Source organism: Egretta garzetta, unplaced genomic scaffold (genome assembly GCF_000687185.1).
Source record: "Egretta garzetta isolate BGI_Z169 unplaced genomic scaffold, ASM68718v1 scaffold30, whole genome shotgun sequence".
NCBI lineage: Eukaryota > Metazoa > Chordata > Aves > Pelecaniformes > Ardeidae > Egretta > Egretta garzetta.
Genome location: NW_009258383.1, coordinates 2,712,785 through 2,736,810, shown reverse-complemented (window position 1 = coordinate 2,736,810; position 24,026 = coordinate 2,712,785). Strand labels below are relative to the sequence as shown.

The following is a 24,026-nucleotide window of genomic DNA, read 5'->3' as shown; positions in this document are numbered from 1 at the left end:
ATGCATAAGAGAGTGTAACAATGTATTTCATTTTGCAGCCTGAATGACCAAGTATACACGTATAGCTGGTTGATCAGCCTGTGCAGAATGTCCCCTGTGAACCTCAGACTACTCTCTCTGGATACAAACTGTGAAGTTATAATTCCTCTGACTCCAAGAAGGAGAGGTTGACACTAATACCATCCTCAGGCCCAAGATGCAGTTTTCATGTACAAATATTTTTTGTACGTGTGTATCCATCTGTACATGTGAACTGCAATCATCTCTAGATATAATTGGTTAGAGTACTCTATTTAATACATGGAAGTACCTAACTCCAAATTTACTGATAAAATTTGTCTTTAGGAATCCCAGGCTCCCGAGATAAGCATAAAAGTTTTGAGCAAGGAAGACAACTTTGGTGGAGGAGGATCAGGTTAGGGAACAAACTGGACATGAACAATTTGGTGGTGCCTTATGTGATACACTCATCTATGTTATTGCGAAGCCATTCTCAATTATCTTTCAAAAGTCATGGTGACTGAGTGAGGTTTCTGAGGAGTAGATAAAAGCACTCCCACTTTCAAGAAGAGAAAGAAGGAAGATTTGAGGAATTACAGGCAAGTCAACCTCACTTTGATCTCTGGGAAGTTGACAGAGAAATAATCCTGGAAGCCATTTCCAAACACATGAAGCCAAGAAGATACTCCATTTGGGAGTAGCCAGTATGGATTTATGAAGGGGAAATCATACCTGACCAACCTTTTGGCAGCACCTCCCATTACATGCCCATAGATAAACTGATAAAGAATGGGGATGTTGAGGCTGACTGAAAACTGGCTGAACTGCTGGGCTCAAAAGGTTGTGATCAGTGGCACAAAGTCCAGTTGGAAGGCAATAACTAGTGGTGTACCTAAAGAGTCAATACTGGAGCCAATACTTTTTAACCTTTTCATTAATGTCCTGGATGATGGGACAAGAGTGCACCCTCAGCAGGTTTGCAGACTGTACAAAACTGGGAGGAGTGGCTGACACACTAGGTGGTTGTGCTGCTGTTTCAAGGTACTGCAACAGGCCAGAGAAAGGGGCTGAGAGGACCCTCATGAAGTTCAACAAAGGCAAATTCAAAATTCCGCTGGACACAGTCCTGGGCAACCTCCTCTAGCTGACTCTGCTTTGTGCAACAGGTTGGATTAGATGAACTCCAGAGGTGCCTTCTAACCTCAGCGATTCCATGATCCTGTGACATGGGTAGCAGCTATCTCCGTTTTATCAAATCATTGTCTTGCTCTGCCACTCAAGGAGGGTACATAAACACAATTTCAAACACATTCTTCACTCATCCAGAGGGAATTAATGCAACAGAAAATTGAAATGCTCATATATTCATAGGCTATGAAAAGTTTACCTGTTTATAATCTTTCATCAGCTGTGTTTGCAATGCTTTCAGCCTACTGTATTCTTCCATTATCTTGTGTAGAAGTGCATCCATACGTTCTTGCACAGCTAAATTACACAGATAACCAGGGACTTAAAAAAAAATTAAATCAAACATTTTACCATAAATTTTAGTGCAGTGAACTGTTCACAAGTTCTCCATTGAAGAATTATCTGATAAATATTACATATTATTGAAACAAGTGAGGCCACTTGCAAATTTTGGATGCATTTTTATATAGTATTGATATATATTAAGTTTTTGGTAGAGCTGCTAACTTCTTCTATGAAAGGAGAAAGAAAAAAACACCCAATACTTTTTTTGACCGATTTCCACTATAATGAAAACAGCACACGAAAAACTCATAATAAAAAATAAAAGTGGTTCAGAATAGTGAGTAAATCTCTAAAGCAGCTACTTAGCTATTAATTAGCACCCTATTAATTAGCACCTGAACAACTAATGGCATAACTGGCAATCTGAAATACTTGAAATCAGTATTGTTTTTTAACCAGCATCATAGTACAATGCAATTACCTTGAGCTTGACCTCTGTGTATTGGTAATTCTACACTCAGTTTTTCTCTCATAGCAGCAGGTCTACGGAAAATATCCTGTTCCCTATCACCAACTTCTACAACAGCTGAAGAATATTCATTCTGATTGTCACATAAAACCTGCACAACAAATGAAACAAAGAAAAAAAAGTGAAGAATTGTTTATTAATTTATTAATCACAATTCACAAAGGAAACAAGAAAAATGGTGCCAGGAAAGTAGTATTTTTTGAGTATTGTCTTCTGTGGAAGTGATGGGATTGATGTTCTGTTGAGTCATAAGAACCTAGACAATCTTTAATACTCCTGGTAAAAGAAACAGATATGGGAAGACTTTTCAGCTAAAACATAAATACATTGGCATGACTATTTTGGCATGACTATTTAATTTAGAACTGCCCAGTATAAAAATCTTGCATAGAAAGGTCTCCTTTATTAATGCTGAAAGCAAGTTTACATTTTAAATGTCTCGTTCTCGTAAACAGTAATTTTACTTGGAAGGATTCCCTATGGCAGAAATCTATATCTTTTTAGAGATTACAATTCATCTTGTTCTTAAGTATTGAACAAATAGGATAAAAGGGGGTGGTGGATGAAAACTCAAGCAAATCGTAAACAGAAGGCCTCGTGTTTGTTGGTGCTATCTTGCCACCAGAATAGCTGCTGTATTTACGATGAGTAGGCAAACAGATTTACCCATACGATTTCTGAAAATAAATGATACTTGAAAAAAAACTTGGCCTGCCCAGAGCACACAGTGGGATTCTTTAATGCCAAAGACTCTCATTTGGCTGCTGCTTTCTATGCGCTATCATGGAGTCCTGCTTAATCATTCCTATGTTGGCCCTCAAGTAAAAAAGTTCTGCTATCCACTTTCCCCAAAAGGTGTTGAAAAAAGTCCAGCAAAGGAGGAAAAAAAAAAACCCCACCAAAACCAACGATCTGAAGTACTTAAGATTGGAAAACCATGGTGGATAATGAATGTTGAAAGTAGCTTAATTTATTCAGAAATAAGTTTAATAAGTAGCTTGATTGCTGGTTCAAAAAGTACCTGTAAGGGCCATTGATTGCTAGTAGTCTACAAAAAAAGATATGGCAAAATAATATTATTGGTGGCTAACACTAGAATATAGACTAAAAATAAGCTTCAACTTTTGAATATAATATTTAGTTGCTGAAAACAATAGAGACAGTAATTTTCATAGATTCATAGACACTTTTAAGTCTTTGAAAGAGATGCTGCAGCTAATAAAGAAATTACTATCTTATTGCAGATATGAGAGTGATGTCCTGTGTGTCAAGAAGTGTATTACTTCAGACAGCTGTTAAATCAGCAACTTATAGCCAGAGACATATGGGAAGGAAAAAAATTACTTCCAAACGAGTAGATATAAGACAAACATTACATAGAAGATCAAGACTAGGTATAAGACAGAAGAATTGTCTGGACAAGGACATAAAAGAGTTTAGGGAAAAAAAAACCAGAACACCTTGCAATATTATTTTTGAAGATCAGGTTTAGCTGTCTCTATTTTGAGATCAATGCAAAGAGAAAAGCTGCAAAGAACACCTGTTAAAAATGATGTAGAAAGATATGATGAATCACTGTACACCTAATTTTTTGTTTTCAAAATTTCCATTTTAAAAGACTCTTTGTTAAGTCTTACCTGAGCAAGCCTAGAACATTCCTCAGTTACAGCTTCATTCAGCTTTTCTATAAGTCTTTGTGTAGATTTGACTTCATCATCTATGAATGCAAATTATTCATATTATTTTTAAACACTATATACACAACAACTTTTCAAAGGCCTAACCTCCTGCCTTGGTGAGGTTGCCTCTTCAGCTCTTAGAAAAGTATAGGTTTTTGTTCCCTTCTTTCTTGTTCCATCATACAGACAGATTCAATTATTACGGTAGAACTGCATGTTCAAGAGCAGTAAGTGATAAGAAATGGCTTTGTGTGTTAGTAAGCTCTAGAAAGATCAAACTTTTCAGAAACATAGAGGCCAAAGAACTTATGTCAAAAAATTACACAAGGGCAAATCATGGGATGATAGAAAAAGTAGGCATAGAAAACCAGCATGATAACATAAAAGCTCACTGAGGCAAAAAGTAGTAGCAAAGCAGTAGTAGCAAAGAAGCTTACTTAATGTAGGCACAGAGCCAATGCAGGAATTTAAAGAACAGAGAATGAAACAAGCCCAAAAATATTTTGCTGATGCATGTGCTTATTATTTCAGTAAGGAATACAACCTTATAGGTGAATATATTATACAGGTCTTTACAATTAATTGGCCTAATACAAATAGCAAAACATGAGTTGTAAAACTTCCTATTCCTTTTTTTTTTAATATCACTTTTTTTTTTAAGTACCCTGAGTAATAGACTACTTGTAATGGGTAAATAATTTGGCACAAAAGGACTTCAAAATGTTCTATAAAAACAATTCATTGCACAGCTACATGCACAAACTCCTGTGCTTGTTTTCTTTTAAAGACACTGTTTTTCTTATCAAGACCTTCACTCCCCTAATTCTAGTCACGTTACCTGCTTGTTGAATTTTCAAGGTCTGGAGCTCCAGCTGATGCATTTTTTTAAGATCATTCATCTCTTGTAGATGACTACATACAAGCTCCTCTTTAAGACTGGAAAGTGCACTCTCTTTTTCTGCTTTCAGGTACTCACGAACCTGGTCTATATGAGCTGAATAAACCAGCGATAGACAAATGCGCTGTGCTTCCATCTGTAGCTGTAAATCAGCCTTAGAATAAAAAGACACATTTTACAAAGAGTGAGAAACAAGAAGACAAGAAAGTCCCATCTTTGCAAATTTCTGGAATTAATAATGTGTTGAATGGAATGCCGCATATATGGTATGCATTAGGTAAATTTAAATATACACAGTTTGGAAAATTGAATTGTAACAAAATAGTATGACACTTCTTCAACTTAAAATAAAAATTGAATTAAAATCAACAAAAGTCCATATGCTTCAATTCCTATTTTGCAGCAATAAAACCCCAATGAATTTACCCCAATGAAGTGACAGCAATATCGCTACCAACAAAGTAAGTTATTAATGTTCACTCCAAATACAGAAGAAAGACTGTATTATTAGCAGAGCTTAAAAACACTTATTTGCAAAGCCTGCAGTTCTAGACTGCTCTTTTGGGGATGTTATTGCTAAAGCAAAAGTATGTTTAGGATATACCAATAATGAGCTATTTAGAGTCCAAATTTGAAAAAGTTTTTAGACATCTCTGGACCATAATGGTATTTTAGTTCTATGCCAGGAAACTGCAAGACCCTTATCATGTCCTCATAAAAAATAAAATAAAATACTTTATAGAGCTGTAGCTCTTTTCTATAATCTCACAACTGTTTCCAATGTGGCTTTCCTTGTGATTTTATTTCTTAGGAAATGAATGATGTACAATCCAACACAAAATTAGTCAGTGGTAGTATTAGTTCACTGTTAGATGGATTTTTAGAACAAGAAAAAAACAATCTAAAAAACAGTAGAAGACTGGTTAACACCTATTTCTACAGAAAACTTAGTTGCATACTTTTTGCAGCATGCTATTCAACTTCATCACTCTATATAAATTTAAAGCCAGATTTATGATTCCAGCACCTAATTAAATATTGGTAATTCAATACTTAGCTATTTTTGTTGGCAAGTAACAATCCTTTCCATACTACCTGCAATTAATTTACAATACCAAAAAATACAAGCAAAATTTCTCCAACAAAATGTAGAGATTGGTTAGAATCACATGATACGCTTGTGTATCTTCACACATTTCTCAACGCTCACATCCAGATACATGTCTTAAGAAGTGATAATCGCAGATACACAAAAATTTTGAAAATGGAAGATTAGCATTTCACAATTTTGATATTTTGCAAGTTTAATAAAAGACTTAAGAAGTCAAGAGTTTCATTATCTCTTTATATTGTTTGAATGAGTACTTAAGAGAACTGAAAAGCTAATCACAGATTAAAAAATTATGTCCTGAATAAGCTTTCACCTCAAGTAAGTAAGTTAAAACTGTATCAAAGTTGAAGTGCTCTAGGTGTCTCCTCCTTAGCTTTTTTTGTTGCTGTTGATTTAACTAAATGTAAGGAAAGAATATTTCTTTCACTGAAAAATAGCATCTCATACACATTGACTATGGTTATCACTCTGGTCATTCGTGTAACCACTTTCAACCATTGGCCACACTGCCACACACACATGTCCACACACCTGTACTTCAAGGCAGCCAATAAGAAAAATATGATGCAAATATTCAAGTGCAAGCTCCTACTAATTTTCATAGGTAAATTATTTTCTGTACCACTTTATGTAACGCACCTGTTCTGATTTTAAGGCATCCACTTGCTGCTGAAGATTATTATTTTCACTCTGTGTAATGGCTATTAACGATGTTTCATCTGTCACCTCATGCAAATGTTCTATAAGAGACTGCTGTTCTGTTTTCAACATTTGCTGAACATCCTTTCTTTTTGCTACCTTATGACTGATATCTTTACCTGAACCTATATTTCCTCTTACATTTATTCCTTCATCAACTTTATTCCTTGGACCAGGGGGGTTATTTCTACTTTCAGAAGTAGCTGGAGCAGCAGTCTTTAGAGCTTTTACTTTAGAGCATTTTGTCTTAGGGTCATTACTACTACTATTTCCTCTCTGAGCATGGCTAATTATGACTTCTAGTTCTTTACATTTTGCTAGAACTTGTTCTTTCTCATCTTTTAAGGATTTAACTTTCTCATTTAAATGACAAATTTCACCATGCTTTGACTTCAACAGTTCAGAGAGATTGGAAAGTCTCAGGGATAATTCCAGTTTCTCACGCTGGGTAACCTCAAGCTTTTCCATAAGTTCTGTCGCATCTTTTTCAACAACTTCCCCAGCCTCAAACGTGTCTGCTCCGGACACCTTGATTTCTTTACTCCCTTCAAAACCAGAAGCTTTAGTTTTAAATGAAACTGGTCTGTTGCTTTGTAAGTGGTGAAGTTTTTCATTCAAAGCTTTGAGTTTGCTTTTATATTCAGCTTCCTGCTTATTCTTGTTCTCTTCTAACTCAGTTTTTGCCTTCAGAAGACTTGCACATTCTTTCTGCAGGTCTTTATAATTAGCTTCAAGTTTTTTCTCAGTAAATGAAAAGGCACTCTTCTGCCTTTCAGTATCCTCTTGGAGTTGACCGTTTTGGTTTTTAAGTTGCTCGTTTTCAGTGATCAGTTTTTCTATTCTTTTTTGCAAGTCCAAAATTTCTGACTTGGAGCTAATACTGTTACTAAAAACGACATTTTCTTCAGAGCTTACCAACATACTTTTTAGTTTCTCTTCCAGAGTTTTGTTTTCCCCCTTAAGAAGGTTATTTTGCATTTCAAGTTCTGAACATTTTTTTTGAAGGTTATCTTCTCTCTCCCTCATTTGTTCCTGCAGTGACTCAGTTTTAAACTGCAACTCTTGAATTTCCTGTTCAAGGGTAGCTTTTTCTTTTTCCTCTTGCCTAAGCTTTTCAATCTCCTTCTGCAGCACATGGATTTGAAGTGTCATTTCTTCAGATTTAGAATTTACAATAGACTGCTGTAAATCTTTTAGGTTTGAGATCTCCAATATCAACTGATTTTGCTTTGTCATTAAGTTGTCCTTTTCATATTGCATGGCTTCTATCTTTTGACTCATTTCATTTTGTACCTCATCTAACTGCTGTTTATGGTGCATATTCAAGTTATCTTTAAGGCTTTCCATGTTCACCATATGCTCTTTTTCTAAGTCTTCTTTAAGTCTGGAAAGTTCTTCTTCATGACTAAACAGAAGCTTTGTTCTCAGTCTCTCTAATTCTGCTTCTTGAGATTCTGCCATCCTGTCCAAAACTGCATCCTTCTCCCTTTCTAGCATTTCAAGTTTTATTTTGTAATTTGTGACTTCTGCCTCATGCTTTAATTCCAGTTCCTTCCTAAATTCAGAGGCAGAAGCCAGCTGAGTTTTTAAATCTTCAATCACAAACTGGTATTTTTCAGCTTCATTTAATCTACATTCCATATCCACTATGGTTTGTTTGGCTCTTTGAACCTGCTCTCTTGAAAAATTCAGTTCTTGGAAAAGATCTTCAATTTTAGTTTGTTGAAGAGACTTCTCTGCTGAAATTACTTCCATCTGTTGTGACAATTCTTGCTTCATTTTTTCCCTTTCATTATCAGCATCTTGCAATTTCACATTCAATTCATTAATTTTAATATTCATTAAATGCATTTGATCTTTATTAACACTCTCACTCAAACACAGACTTGAAGTTTTCTCAAATTCTACTTTTTGTTGCAAAAGACGCTGTTCTATTTCCATTGCATGTTGCTTAATTAATTCTTGCTTCATTTGTACAATCTGCTGGCCATGCATTTCATCTAATTCAGCCTGAAGTTGTGCCAGTCTCCTTTGTGTTTCTAATTCCATTCTCTGCACAACGTCAGCTTCAGACTGGCTGTCTTTATAACATCGTTTCTGCAATTCTTCCACAGTTCCCATTAATTGTTTTATTTCATCAGAACATTGTCTTTCTTTCTGTTTGTAGGTGGTAAGTTCAACTCTCGTATTACTTATCTCCTGGTTCTTTAGTGAAATCTGTTCTTTCAATTCTTCAAGTAATTTACTGACATCTGATAATTTTTCCTTAAGCTGATTTGAATTTTTTTCTTCTTCTCCAAGTTTTGCTTCCAGCTCTTCAACTAATGCTTCTTTTTCTTGTAGTTTACTCAAATCTTCTTCCTCATTTTTGTGTTTTTCCTTTAAAAAATGAGCAAAACAATGTTCTTATTTTAGTTCGATATCTGAACATATAAAAACATTTATAGACTTAGCTATTTAAGTACACCTTTCTTTAGAATGCTAGTGATCATTTATAAAACTAAATATAAATTATTTGTTGACCTCATGTGGAGGTTTTCTGTACCTTTGGAAGAAGTTACGATCCCCGTCCCCACCCCACATCATACTCCTGCACCCCCCACCCAAAAAAAAACCCCTTCAATTTTTTCCAGTTGTGCTCTGATACTTCAAAAAAATATTTGGTGCAATCTACTGAAAATTTTGTCTCTTGTTACTTTCAATGACATTTAATTTTTTTAGGTACTTTTAAATGTTTTCCATGAAGGATAATTAAAAAAATGTACATGAAGAAAATAATTCATTCTTTCCTTAAGACGGAAAAAATTGTTCAAGCAGGTTTTAAAAAATTTTTTCCTAACAAACTAATGTCATTTAATGAAGGCATTCTAACATACAGTACAGTTTCATCATTTGTTGTAAATATGTCTGCGATTTTCTAAAACTTGATACATAATACTGACATAAAAATTTCCATTTGAAATTATACACATTTTACATGTTAGTTAACAGAAGCAGTCTTAAAAACTTAAAATCTTTGTATGCATTATATGCAGCATATTCATAACCTGTGCTTTGGCCCTTACATTTCAAAGGAACTACAAAAGCCTGAAAAGAAAAAGAGACTAGGAAAAGAGATCTTTCTAGTAAGGAACATACCATTTCATACGTTGCAATTTTGTCCTGAAGACATGTAATCTGCACTTCAAATTCTTCATTCTTTTTTTGATAATTCTTCAGCAGACATTCTTGTTCTTCTAGCTGTTGCTGATGTGAAAGTATCTGTTGCTTGGCTTGCAATAAATCAGCAGCTGTGCAACTATGGCTGGTGTTCCTCAGGGCTTCACTTGCCTGCAACTTGAACATAAAAAGAATAAAACCTAAAATATATCAAGTTTTTCAGAAACAGCTTGCACTACAGAAAGAGTGATCTTTACTTTCTTCTTCCACACCACAAGCCCAAAGACTATTAAATTCTCTAAGTTCTTTTAGGAGGAACTGAAATATCCTTATTCTTTTGGAATGGCCAACCAATAAAAAGTATTGAATATTAAATTCTTTTATGGTGAACTAGCACAGTACAGCAGTGTCTCAGAAACATTTCTAACTAGTAAAATGAACCAATTTGTAGTTACTTTCCCCAAAATCTGATTTTTAATAATAAAAACTCGGCTTCAGAATATAATTCACCTGAAGCTCAAAAAAAGCTATATAAAGTACCTAAACAGCACAAAATACTACAATATTCAACTGCAACACTGTAAATTGTAGTCACGCAGATTAACAGAGTGTCCATGGCACCCCAATCACCAGTGCTTTTTAGAACAAATGCTTATCTGAGACTTAACTTTGTTATTTAAATTACTTTCTAATAACACCACAAGATGAAGGTTTTACCCAAAAATACAGGAAGGACTGGAGCATGAAATGGTGGCCCACTGAAGCTGATGGCTGGCTGTTTTGATTTCAAAGGGAACACGTTAGATTTCAGCCCAAATCTCTGAGAACTAATTACACAAGTGTTTCTCCCTAAGATAACTGCCATCATCCAGTATTTATCAGAAGCTATCACCACATACTAGGGAAGAAAACAGACTGATCTTTATTATTTTATCGTGAATTAATACAATACACCAGGTACTATAATGATAACTGTAGGACCGGTAAAGTGATTGCTGATCTATACCAAGAGACCAATTGTTCAAAAATACACAAAAATTTCTGTCTTTCTGCAGGAAGTAGCCATTTATGGACCACCCTCCAAAGTGACATCAATTTTCAAACCTAAATAAATATTGGTAGTGCTGTAACTTACATGCTGAAACTGAATTTGCAAGTTTTGACTTTGTTCAGTAAGCTCTAAGAACTCCCTCATAGTTTCATCCTTTTCTTTCCGTGCCTGCTGTAGGTTAGTAGTGAGCTGAGTGATAATGTCATCTCTTTTTTTGATAGCAGCTTCAAATTCTTGCAGCTACAAAAGATAAAATTTAAACTATTAGTGCACATCAAAGCCACAGACAAAGAAAAATACTGGCTTATTCTAGTTAAGTAGTAATACATCATCCCTAACCTCTCCTTTTAAAAGATGTCCCATAGACCTACTGGAGCATGTATTTTTTCACAAACTCTATTTGTAAATAGTTCAGAAACAGATTTTTTCCCCTCCTTTAACAATATATGACCTCTCCATAAAATGTATTTATCAAAGAACAAAATCTGAACCTTTAAGAAGATCAATTAGTTAAACATATAAATTTCTTTCAAACTAAAAAGCATGGCCACGTAAACAAACCATCATAAAGGAAGCCAGAGTATCTAGTGTTCCCACAATTTTGTACGACTACTTATGTCCACACACTTTTCCCACAATAAATGCAAGTTATATCATCTCTTACTGAAAGTGCAATAAATTGCATTCATTGTACTAAAGGCATATAGCAGATATCATGCAGTATCCTACATTGTGAACCCAGAGAAATTATTCATAACCACATAAGAAAATCAGCTCAAGCTGCAGAACTGATACAGTGTATTTAATAGATGAATCTTTTGTAATTTGTAATGATGAAATTATAAAAGTAGAGAAAAAAATCTTTTGCAAATGCTTTATTTTTTATAGGATTACACTCAGGCAGCCAGAAATTCTACAATGTTAATTGGGACCATTTTCATGTGCAATTATACAAATAGATATGTTACTCACTTTAAAGTCACTTTGTCAATTTGAACTAATTCAGGGCTAGTGGAAGCTTCATCCCTACATACGGAAATTTCTTAAACCATCAGCCACCTTCTGTAATTTGTTTACAATGCTCCCAAAAAGAAGCTTCTCCAGGTTATAAGCTGAGTCTTGAAGTAAAACTATAAAGCTCCCAGATAAAGCTTACTGATTTAGAGAATAGGGACATTATTCAGTGGGACATAAAAACCGTAAGTCCCTCCCTTAAACAAGCCGAACTATTTTCAAAGTTATTTGCAGAACACTGCAGTGAACTACTTGAAAAGCATGGATCTAGTGGAAATACTACATGTTTGTTATAATAGAGCAAATTAGGAACAGATCAGACTCTTAAGTGTGTCATATCTTTCCTTTTGCACCTCTTCAATGAAACTGAACAACTCAATTTATCTGTTCCGATCCACACATTTCTATATGATAATTTTCAACTTTTTTTTATTCAATTTTTTCTTTAACAAACAGGCAGAACTAAAGCACACAAGGTATCTTCCACACTCCCCTTTTACAATTCTTTTGTTTCTTCTGAAAAATAAACCACATGCATTTCTCAACTGAGATATTATGCACTGTACCACTATCATACAAAAATATGCTGCAACTATTAAAATATTGTACCACAGCCTGTTTTAATATATTTTTAGTTTATTTTTAAAACAGTAATCATAGCCATTTAAAAACACAAACACTTTAACTTTCACCTCTTTCAGGAAAAACTAACGGTAGTTACAAATGTGAGAAACTAAAATTATACTTATGTTCTTTATTATGCTATGACTATTATGTTTAGCACAACAGATACAAGACACAGTAATTAGAAGCTAAGTTTGACTTAAAATGCAACACCAGAGATTCACCAACAGACAAAGGAATGATAAACCACCTCCTCCAGGGCAACCACTTAAAGATCACTCTAGTGGTGGAAAATGTGACATCCATTTTCACGATAAAATACAAATGAAAGCAGAAAAAATTATAACTGTGCAATAATAATGAAGGTGAAAATGACTGAATATTAGAACAATTTTGGTATTCTATAGTACTTTGCAAAAAATAGAAAAATGCAGTAATGTGACCTGAATCCGAATTAAAAGAGATAAGTAAGACATGAAGCATGACAAAGCACTGACTTCAGTGCATTGCACCACTTGCTTAAACTGGAAGAATAAGTATTTAATATTCTTTACTTTAAAACCTAACTTTAAATTCCAGTGGTATTTCTGAAGTAAGAAATACTTTCCTGTAATCCCAGGTTATTAGACATTTCTTGAAACGTTCTGTCACAGTTGCCCTGTATTTCAGACTGTGAAGTCTGACATACAAATACCTTTTTGGTTCTACTATCAACTCAGTTATATCATTCCTTAGGAAGTAAAACCTGTGGTTTTTTGATCTTGGAGGAACAGGAAGGTATTAAAGAAATGCAGTCTTTGCACAACTAGAGAAGAATTAGGGCTTTTCTTGAAGAAAATCGTCTTCGCATTCCTGATTTGAAGAAAGTCACTGGGAAGAACACTGGAATTTTAGTCACAAAATACAGAGAAAAAGGACACACAATGGAAATGCCATTCAAAGAAATATAGCGCATGGTATGTGACTGAAACAAATTACATGTAATTCTGTACCACACACTGACTGCATTCTGAACAGCTGCCATTGTGTGAACTCTTTCAGGTGATGCTCTGCATTTTTGCATGTAACCGAGTAGCAAGTAGAAAGCAACATAAGGTAATTATACCTGTTGCAATCCTTCTGTACCATATGCTGCCCTCATTTCTTCTAGCTCTCTGTTTAGCTCTTCGATCTCTTGCTGTTTCCCAGCCAATTCATTCTCCATCACCTCTAGCTGCGTGTGAGAGTGCTGCATTCCATGCTCAGAACAAATCTCTCCAACTCCAAATTCTTCTTCCTAAATCAATCCAAGTCGCTTAACATGCCATTTTTTATGCTTTATCACAGTAAGTAAACTCAAATATCAAATTCTGTATCAAACATCACCTTAGTACATTAACATACAATACAGCATTGAAGATCTTATTGCCATGGTAACCTCCTTTGTTAGTAAAATTCACATCTCAAAAGCACTGACATAAAGCGTTTCTGCGAGTTCTGCTTTATAATCTTAGCCTTAATAGACTTAGTAAATTGTTTTGCACGTCAAGGTTAACAATACACTATATTAATATATAACAAACAATACAGATGCAGCGCACAGCATGCAAAATAAAGTATTAGTCAGCAACACAGTTTTTGTTCAAAATAAATTGTCCAAGTTTTTTAGTATTCGCCATTAGTATTATGACTCAATTTGCAATACTGTACCCTGATTAAGTCTGCAGGTATAGCTGTTCTTGTCACAAAACTGCAACCATTTACCTGTATAAAAAAATTTCTAAATAATTATTATTTGAAATAAAGCTTGATTTTCCATTCATTTGCATCTTATGTGATGATTCCTGCAGACCCACGGGAATTCTTATGCTACAAATATTAATTTCATTTGAAATACAACAGGTTTACATATAGTAAATTGTATCAAAGTAAGCATAGGTAACATGTAAACACTCAAAATTGCAAAAATAGATACTACTGTCTAAAAACAAAAACCATATTATGAATTTAAACATCTAGAGAAAACAAAGGAATTCAGATTTAAAGGTCAATGCAAAGCTTTATATTTTAAATTACTAAAATGCAGTACTACTGCATTTTAAAGTACATGTTTAATATTTCTCTATATTAGTAAACATAACTATGCTTTCTCAAAGGTATTTATACACCCCAAGATTTACTGTTTCTGAAAGTCACCAATCTCTCAACAGTGGATGAAAGGCAGTATAATGGACTCCTATCCTCAATTTGAAGGAATTTCTTGAGATTAAAAAAGAGCAGAAATTATATATTTAACATAAGACATTTGAAAAAATCCTATTTCACTCACCTAAAACTGCAACACCTTTCAGCTTCTATGAGAATTTTGGTTCTACAGACTGTGCAAACCAATAATGACAAATCTCCAAAAGGCGAGCACAAGCCAAAGTAGCAGTTATAGGTTTAAAAAAAAAAAAAATCCAAATGAAAAGAATGTGCTGTGTACTTGTGAGTAATCATAACAGACAGGCAGGCTTTTAAAACAGCAGACCAATGCTTTAAAATGAGAAAGCAAGAACAGCTGTATTTCCCCTCAGAGCTGTTTATTCCATCAGAGCCTGAAACAAAAATAATGGTACTAGAGATGGAAAAGCATCATAGCATTTCAGACGCAAATACTATGTTTAAATCAAAAAAAGATGCTATACTGCTCAGACATCTGCCATAGTCTAGATAAGGGCTTATTTACAAAGGACTATCATGCCTGAGGAAATCAATAAGTTACCCGACAGAAGTACACAGTTATAAATGGGATCAATATAGTCATCGAGTTTGTATTAAGAGAATGGATATACCTACATTAGACAAGAATCTGCAGAGCTGACATAGTGCCCTTTTAGTTCCTGACTTCTTCAGTAAAAAGGAAGACACCACAGAGAGATTACTACCGTATTTTAGAAAGAATAAGAAAATTGCAGCAAACAGCAGTCCATGCAACTCATAGAGGCACTGCACATCGTTTGGGTATCACCAGATGCTCACTCAACATTCAGACATACAAGTGCCTACACAGCGCCTGGCACCAATGTCTTTATTCAGATTTTGGCATATGGCCCAGATTAATAACACTAGTAGTTTAATAGAAACTCTATTGTGAAATGCCTCTTTTCCTTTTTTTAACTCCCATTTTATTTAGGCATAGTTGATAAAGATGTAGTGTATGATTCTTGTAATCTACCACAGTGGATGCGCTTCTCTTCCCGTGAATCATTTCTCTGTGCACCAATCAAAGACTCTTAGATGCTTTATAACAAGCGCTACTAGGAAAGACACAAAAGACTAATCTCATTAGATGTTCCAGACTCCTTAGCAGCTGAAATTTCTACAAAAGACCTTTTACTTATAAAACGGATTTTGCTATACCCATTCAAAACAACTGCGTGGAACTTGGGAAATCCCACCCCATTTCACAGGAGCTGAGCTCTTAGACATCGCAGAAGTGAGGCACAACAACATGGTAGCCCATGCTCTTTCTCATCTGATGCCTTCTCCTTTCAAATGCCTTATGCTTTCTGGTAAAGTGCAAGTTGGACCATGACAAGACAACAATCTGCACTGTAATCTACGGAAAAAGCAGCCAGACTGCCGCAGCAGGGTGCTGTGCTGACGGGAGCCTCGCAAAGCGGCCTGGCACCTTCTGGCCTGACAGAAATTCCACTGTGTCGGAGCAGCCAGACTGTTTGGGCTGTTCTTAGCTTCAAAATATCTTAATTTAAATTTAATTTTTCACTCATCTGCAATATAGGAAGGCTTGTAGTCCAGATACCAACTTCAGTGTTAACAGATGTCTGTCTATACAAGGCCTATTGGACTTCTGTGTTTTGTCTCATGGCCTTGGTGGTTCACCTATATAGAGAGATCTCTGCAAGCCCATAAATACTATGGATGTAGACTCATAAATTTCTTCTTTTAAAGCTTTGCAGTTCACCTTTAAGGCTGAAATGTCCTCATGCCTTAATGCCTTATGCTGTGCTTAAGTTACATAGCCCAGCAAACAATCAAACATTTAAAGAAACAATCAAACCACAAAACATTTTAAGACAACGGAAGCAAGGAGTAACAAGAGCTCTGATATAACTGCATAAACAAATAATGACAAAGTAAGAAAAAATTAAATTTTGCAACACACTAGCTACCCACAAGCAACTGTTTTGGTGAACAGAAGACATTAAAAAGTGAAGGTTATAGAAGTCCCTCAAAGGACGTTCTGTCTGTTTTTTCTTCCTTGCTTGTATTTACAAAATAATTCACAGAAATACTATTTCCTAATATAAAATAAAACATAATTTGTAGTTTATTGGCTAAAAATAAAGGTATAATTTATATTGCATGAGTAAATATATATGCTTAAGACAGATGAAAAGAATCTTCTTCCAAACACAAGGAAAACCAACTTCCAGCACTGAATTAAAGCAGCGATTCATGACAATTGCCACCAGAGGTCAGGATTAAATTTATGAAATCACTCTACCCCTTTTAATGTTCCTTAGACCTTTGAAGACCTGAAATTGTACCTCAGAAATAGCAGTAATTATATATAATGTGTAACTACTTATAACATTAATGACAGTGCTACAGAGATTTCCCTTTAGACTCAGCATAAATAAATACATATGGTTCAATCACTGAAAAATGTTAAAAGTAACTTGATGCATGAAAATAATTTAATGTATGACAGACTGGCAAGCAAATTTCTGATTAAAAAAGTGCTTTGATTTGGTAGTAGAAACACACAGAAGTATCTGGAATGGATTAACAATTTTACCTCATGTTTTCTTCCCCCCGCCCCCCCCCCTTCTTTCACATTTTGGACATCTGATTCCTTCACAAAAATTAATACCTAGACCTCCAACACTGCTTGTCAATGTTCTTAGCCTCTCCTCAATTTTCTAGTTATATCACAATTGACTATATGAATCTTAGCTAAAATTAGCGATTAGGGCAACTTGGAAAAATTTATTTAATCTGCTTTTTCTTTTTATACTCTATAAACAAAGATCATTCTCCATTTGTGATGAAAATAAGTACAGTCATATAATATAACTAAGGTTAATAAATTCTGAAGGATAACAATTGATGGCTTTTTAAAATATCATGGCTTAATGTATTTTTCTATATATTAATAGCATGCAACAGAAGATTTCTTTACGTAGTGGTTAAGGTCTAGGTATAGAATTTCATTAACATTTCCAAAAAAAGAACCTTGTAGACTTTGTATTAACCATCTTTTCAGAGGTACACTTTGCAAATTGGGAAGAGAGTCAACAAGAGAAAAAAAATACATCAGGTAGAACAGTCTTTCAATTATACCATAAAATTGAGGCATATGGAAAATATACAGGGGCAACTTTACCTTACACAGTTATAAAACCCAAAAAATTTTTAACTGTTGGCAAAAGCCTACCTTCCCTTAGTTCTGGGTTTAGACCGTAACCTCTAAATAGCTAATCACCATTATAGTTTAATTTAAGACTATGCAGGTAGGTCCCATTCTTGCTCAGACTGAATAATTTGTTACAAAAGGCAAGCCAGTCATATGAAGGATTTATCAGTCTTCAGCTTGGGTACTACCTTTGATAGTGTAGACATTTAGAGAGGTGGCAGAACGAAACTGAACAGGAGACTGTATTTACAATAAAATTCCTTCAAGACAAGAATTCTTATATAAACATTCACTGGTTCCTTCAACTTTGCTTAGGCAACTGTATTGGCTTGTAATTGTGCGTCTGATAAATCTCCTAAAGAGGAAAATACTTACCACTGTGTTTTATCCAATTCCTCAAGAGAAGGGGCTGAAGAATTAAAACCATCTGACTTATTTTACTGACTACAGCAAAACAAATGATTTATGACCTATTTCACTTTGAGTCATGACAGCCTCCATTTCAACTTGATTTCTGACAAAAACCCGTAAAAGGAATAGAGATGTTCTAAACAATGAGGGAAAGGATGGATCAACAGGCATATGTTTCTACAAATGTGTGGCTCCTTAGCGTTCCAAAAAGAAGGTCATGTATCCAAAAAAAGGTAAGCTCAAGATTTCATACTTCATAATCATACTGCTACAGACAAAATTTAACTTATTCTCATCTTCTTCAACTGAAAAGGCTTCAGACCACTTCATTTACAGGGTGGCCATGAATGTAAGTAGAGCTTTTAATAATAAAATTAACATTACAGATGACATGAAACATATTGAAAATTCAGTTCCTAAAATATATGCATACCTAAACATGTTGTTTCCTCATTGCAGGTACCAACCAACTGTAATGAACCGGAATTAAAAAGAGCTTATTAAGATAGAAACTCTCACCACTTGAATTTGTTCTTCACCAAATCCAGCATCATGTTATTATTTACAAGTTTTGTGTTGCCTATTCATGTCTTAGAAAATAACTCTCGTGGAGGTAAAAAGTCTTTCTGCAGGAATGAGAATAAGAAGTGCCTAGAAATGTATCTGTCATTGCATTTTTGAGGAAATACGCAATTTCTTAAAAGGCACAATCAGAAGGCAGTCTGGCTGTAATTCTATTGTCTTCAATATCTGAAGAATTGCTCCCTATATACTCTGTAGCCACCTATAGAAATCTTTGAAGAATGAAGCAGGGTAAAGTCAAGTGTTTAGGTGTGAAAATTCATTTTAAAATGAGAGCTTTGAATTCAGCTGATACTAACAACAAACCCCACTAAAAACCAGAACATATTCACAATTATCATGAGGCATTATGCCAGATCTTTTCTGTATTCTGTCTCCTTGCGTAAAGATGTGTTTTCTTGAGCTTGTGCAATGGCTCCAATACTGCTTCCTACAACCTCAGAAGTGATCAAAACTTCTTAGTCGTATTTCATTATATATAATAGCTCTCACTTGTAAAAATACATGAATATCAATGCCACTGTCAACTGTTTTCAAGGGTTCATTCTTCACATACTGCATATTCCATTTAATAGTAATCACATACCATGGTGATGCATATTCTAAAAAGGTACAGTAAGGTCACAGCAGTTGTTCAAAAGTGTATTTGCTACAGTCTCAATGGCTAACTGTGTGCACATACTGCCCTATCATCTTACCATACATAAAGAAATCTCAGATTCTTTTTGTTCTTTGCTACATTAATTCCTTGGACAAAACAAACCACATTTTACCTATGAAAAATACTAAATCTTTAAACTGATTTTTTCCCCAGGTAGAGTTAGCTTCAACCCCTTGCACCTACCCCTCCATAAAAATCTTTTTTCTTTCATTTACAGCACTCCCCAGCAGCTGGACTGGAATCTTTGATTCCAAAAGTACCAGTCTCAGATTATTTTTTTTAATTTGCATGACAAAAAACGTGCCATAAGAACAATCCCAACTGACCAGACCAAAGGTCTGTATGGCTCAGTATTCTGTATTTGAAAGTAGCCAATAATGAATGTGCGGGAGCATTTTTCCTGTACTCCCGAGTGCCTTCTCCTAACACACCAGAAGAAAGTGAGGGTGCTTATAAACAAGGACAGGAGGAAAAAGTGGGAGAGAAAGAGTCAAACTGGGGAAGAGAGGAACAGGAAAAGAATTCAACTAAAAAGGCTGAGACTAAATCTATGGACGAAACTGTAACTGGAATTTGATGAGAGAAGTTGGAAAGAAAAACTACCACTTTTGTCTAGGACAAGTTGAGCTGAACATTAGGAGGACCTCAACATAAGAAGAGGGAATAAAGGAGAAGAGGTTTTCAAGGGTGAGGGAGAAAAAAATACTAAAAGAAGAAAGAAGGAAAAACAATGCTTGGTTAAAGTTGGAAAGGCTGGGAAAGAAACTGGCCTTCAGAATGACTGAGGAAGGAAAAGGAAGAATAGAAACAGGCTGAAAATCCTGTAAGACTGAGCTAAGAAACCAAGCAAGGGGAAAAACAGGATGGGCAAGGGAAGGTGAACAGATTGCCAGGAGCTATTACAGAGAAGGTAAGAATTCATAAAAAACAAGGGGATAGAAAAGAGACACAGAGTTGGTCAAGAGAATACACTGGGAGAAGAAGCAAGAAAAGACAGAGCATTTAAGTTGGGAAAGAAAAGTCGTTCCAGTTTTCAGGGCATGTCTAGACTGCCCGCTGCGGTAATGATATTACTTTTGCACCATGCAGCGTGACAGGTCATCTGGTGTGTATATTCCCTTAGGCTTCACATAAGCAGCTATAACACTAGTATGGAACAAATAGTTATTCCAAGGTGTAGTCATCTCTGACAAAAGCCTAAATCAAGAGAGGAACAAGGAACTCCACACCAAATTTACTTCAGCAACAAACACTCATTTGATTACTTCATCCCTTCTTACTTGTTGCCAAGCTTAAGAGTCTGGGGTGTGTTTTGCAGAAGCATTTAGCACAAATATGTGCAAAGCAAATCCCAGATTGCCACTACAGAAAGCAATTGTTTGAGACATGAAAAATTAGTTTTTTAAACTAGAAACAGAATTTACTGTACTCAGATATTCCATGGCTATTTTTTGCAAGCATGTACTTGACCCACATTTATGCATGAGGTAGTCTACTCCTTACAAACACAGCAAACCCTTCAATGTGACAGAGATGAGTAGCAGATTTGGTGGGTTGACCCCAGCCAGCAGCTAAGCCCCCCCCCAGTCACTCACACACTCCCCCACCAGCGGGATGGAGGAGAGAATTGGAAGTGCAAAAGCAAGAAAAATTCATGGGTTGAGGTAAAGACAGCTTAGTAAGTGAAAGAAAACAAAACAAAAGCCCCAAACAACAAGCAATGCAGAGGCAATCACTCACCACCTCCCACCAGCAGACTGACGCCTAGCCAGTCGCTGAGCAACGGCTGCTTTGGAACTCATTAAAACATAATCAACTTGTTAAACAGTTTCCCACAGAAAACTAGTAGAAATTATGCACAGCCACAAGTCCAATGGCAACATGAATCATTAATACAACCGTAATGATGACATTGTTGCAATAGTTCCTATATCTACTGCATTACTGATTATAGCAGCCATCCCATTATGTAGCTGACATAATGCCTCCTTTAATGGTACATTAATCATACCAGTAATGACATGCAACAGCTTTGTCTATAATATCACGTCTGCTCTTTCTTTCTTTCTCTTTTTGAAAAACAATGTGCAGTATTTCAGTAAACATGCAAAATAAAAAGTTGAAAGAAAAGTTAGGAAAAGCATTACTTTTAGTCTTACCTCAGAACTGTAATCTTCTACTGTAGTGGAAATTTCACTTTCTGGCTAAAATAAAATATTAAAATATTTACAATGACAGCACTCAAAATATTAAACAAGACATTTTCCATCTGTTTCTGAGAATGTAGGCAGTGTTTGAAAATATTAAGGTATACATGAATTTGATTAGAGAATATATATATAGTGAAGGCCATATTCACTTCCTTGAAATCCCAGCTTTAAAAAAGAAAAATGTTACTTTGCTGTTCAACTATGATCACGGAAACATCATAATTATATGACAAAGTCTTCTAACATAAATACAACCTACAGCACAAGATAGTATTTTGGAAATGTAACATAATTTTTTGTTTTGTTGGTTTTTTTAAAGAAACAAGGAGTACCAAGAAAAGGACCTTGATAGATCAATTTTACCTAATTAGGAACTTTACTGGCTTAAGAACATAGTCATCTGTACAATGTCATTTTCATACATGCAAGACTTTTGATGTTGACTAGAATTTTAAAACAAACACTCGTATTCTCCTTCAGCTTCCATGGAAACCAAGGAAAGGTAAAAGTGATCAGGAAAAACAAGGACAAAGACTTAAATCCTGTGATATAATGAATTAGAGCAATTAAAGAAACAAAGCCTTTACAAACTGTGCATAAACATGCCATGGAAGCAACCTGAATTAAATACAGAGTATCCTGATGAACTACATACAACGCATCAGGTTTGAGAATCAAGATGTCAGTAGGAAAATATGCAAAATATTCAAATTAACTATACTGGGGAGTAAATAAGTACCCTTTTGAACTTGAAAAGTGTAATTTTGAGTTAAAACTACTTTAGCAAAAATGAAGTGTACATAAGGGGGCTTTTTCAAAATTCACTTAACATGTCAGCCAGCCTTACATTAAATCAGTCTCCATTTTACATTTAATTCTGTCAGGCTTATTTTCAAAGGAACATAGTCAGTTTTGCATCAGTAGACATAAGTAAAATTTGGAACTGTTAACTGTGTTTTGTATTTTCTTTAAAAGAAATCTGCCATTCAGACTTACTGGAGCTCTGCAGTTTTTACAAACTCAACATCATCAATTCTACATATTTTGAATCCAGTATGTAGCTCCACAGTGTAATTAACCTAAAAAAAAAGGGTATTATTTTATGTACAGAGTGCACAAAACTAACTTAAAATATGAATGTGGAAGCTGAAATTCATACAGTGCATATGATTTTAAAGATCAAAAAGGTCCACCTTAAAAATAAGCCATAAACTGAAACAAAATTGTAGTTTAAAACTATAGGGTGACAAAAGTGTTTCTGCTATGGAATACACAGTTAGTACTTATCAATATGAAAGTTTTTATAGAATTTTTTATTCATACTATATATACTTATATGTATATTTGTATATATATACATACACACACACAATTTTTATATATTGTTTGTAGTCTATGTCCTTGGTCTAGGACAAAATCCTCTAGAAGGAATAAAACCAGGGAAAACCACGTTGTTATTTATTTTCATAAAACAGATAACAAATGTATGGCCATATCATCCTACAATTTTTCATGGGTTGCTCCAATTCATAAGACAAAGAAAGATTAGAAGTATTCCTATAGAAGCTTAGGAGTATTCCTATACATTTACATATTTAATTAGATGTAACAACTCTTGAAGTTCTTTATATAGCATATGAAAAACACGCACTTTTCCAGCATGTAAAAACCAAGGACTGACTTCTTATATAGTTCTTCCTTGTCATGTTTTTGAATTATACAAAAAGCCCTTTGTTTATAAGAAAGATGATAAATGAATGGTTACATCCTGGGATAAGCTCAAACCCAGTAGATAACCATAGTAAAAGGCAAAGAATTTGTGAGAAGATACAAATTCTTAAAGGAAGGTGATTACTGAAAATAATTATCTAATTTTTTAATGGTAATTTGGCCAGATACAAGATTTTTAAAAAATTAATATATTGCTGGTCCTTTCTGAACACCAATCTAAAGTAAAAAAAACTAAAATAACTTTTAAAAAATTATCAAAACCCATATAATGCTTCATCAGTTTAGGTATGCAATATCTGTTAGCAGCATAAATAATCTTTCTAAAATACCTCCTTCAATTCTGCATCTAGATAGTTTTTTGGCTGTTAAGACCAAGTATTTTTGCCAAGGAATTTATTGAAGATAAGTACAGAAAGATGGCCAAATGAACTCAAGTTAAACGGATCTGTCTTCTGTGCTAAGGGGTTCATCCAAACCCTGCTAAAAATCAGTTAAAAAGACTTACAGCCTATGGGCTCATATATTAGACTCCAACACTGTAAGACTTAGTGCTATTCTTTTGCTGTCAGAATCAGCAACATTACAAGTAGTCAACATTTTACGGGCACTCATCTTGCCCTCCAAGCAGCTATGTTCTGCTTCTAAGACCTGATCAACCTTATTTCAAAATCCAGTTCCTTCCATTGTTAAGTCATCCACTCTGTATGCTTCAATTCTTCTTTGGTCAACAGAGGTAATTAGGTTTTACATAGCTCATCTGTCTGAACCACAGGGGTCCAGTTTAAAAGGAAAT

General features: G+C 34.8%; 1 protein-coding gene across 9 annotated transcripts in view; it reads right to left on the bottom strand.

Annotated features, from left to right (window-relative positions):
- AKAP9 (A-kinase anchoring protein 9) overlaps nucleotides 1–24,026 on the bottom strand; it is a 92,008-nt gene that overhangs the window by 60,844 nt on the left and 7,138 nt on the right. For 4 of the 9 annotated variants that reach the window (XM_035896742.1, XM_035896771.1, XM_035896750.1 and 1 more), the window contains exons 3-12: nucleotides 21,452–21,496; nucleotides 13,927–13,980; nucleotides 13,343–13,513; nucleotides 10,684–10,839; nucleotides 9,528–9,725; nucleotides 6,330–8,768; nucleotides 4,520–4,733; nucleotides 3,640–3,719; nucleotides 1,955–2,093; nucleotides 1,388–1,509 (exon numbers count right to left, since the gene is read on the bottom strand). In XM_035896742.1, coding sequence (XP_035752635.1) covers nucleotides 1,388–1,509; nucleotides 1,955–2,093; nucleotides 3,640–3,719; nucleotides 4,520–4,733; nucleotides 6,330–8,768; nucleotides 9,528–9,725; nucleotides 10,684–10,839; nucleotides 13,343–13,513; nucleotides 13,927–13,980; nucleotides 21,452–21,496 — 3,618 coding nt within the window. The remainder of the gene's footprint in view (nucleotides 1–1,387; nucleotides 1,510–1,954; nucleotides 2,094–3,639; nucleotides 3,720–4,519; nucleotides 4,734–6,329; nucleotides 8,769–9,527; nucleotides 9,726–10,683; nucleotides 10,840–13,342; nucleotides 13,514–13,926; nucleotides 13,981–21,451; nucleotides 21,497–24,026) is intronic. The other 5 variants (XM_035896757.1, XM_035896784.1, XM_035896776.1 and 2 more) reach the window with 4 other exon arrangements.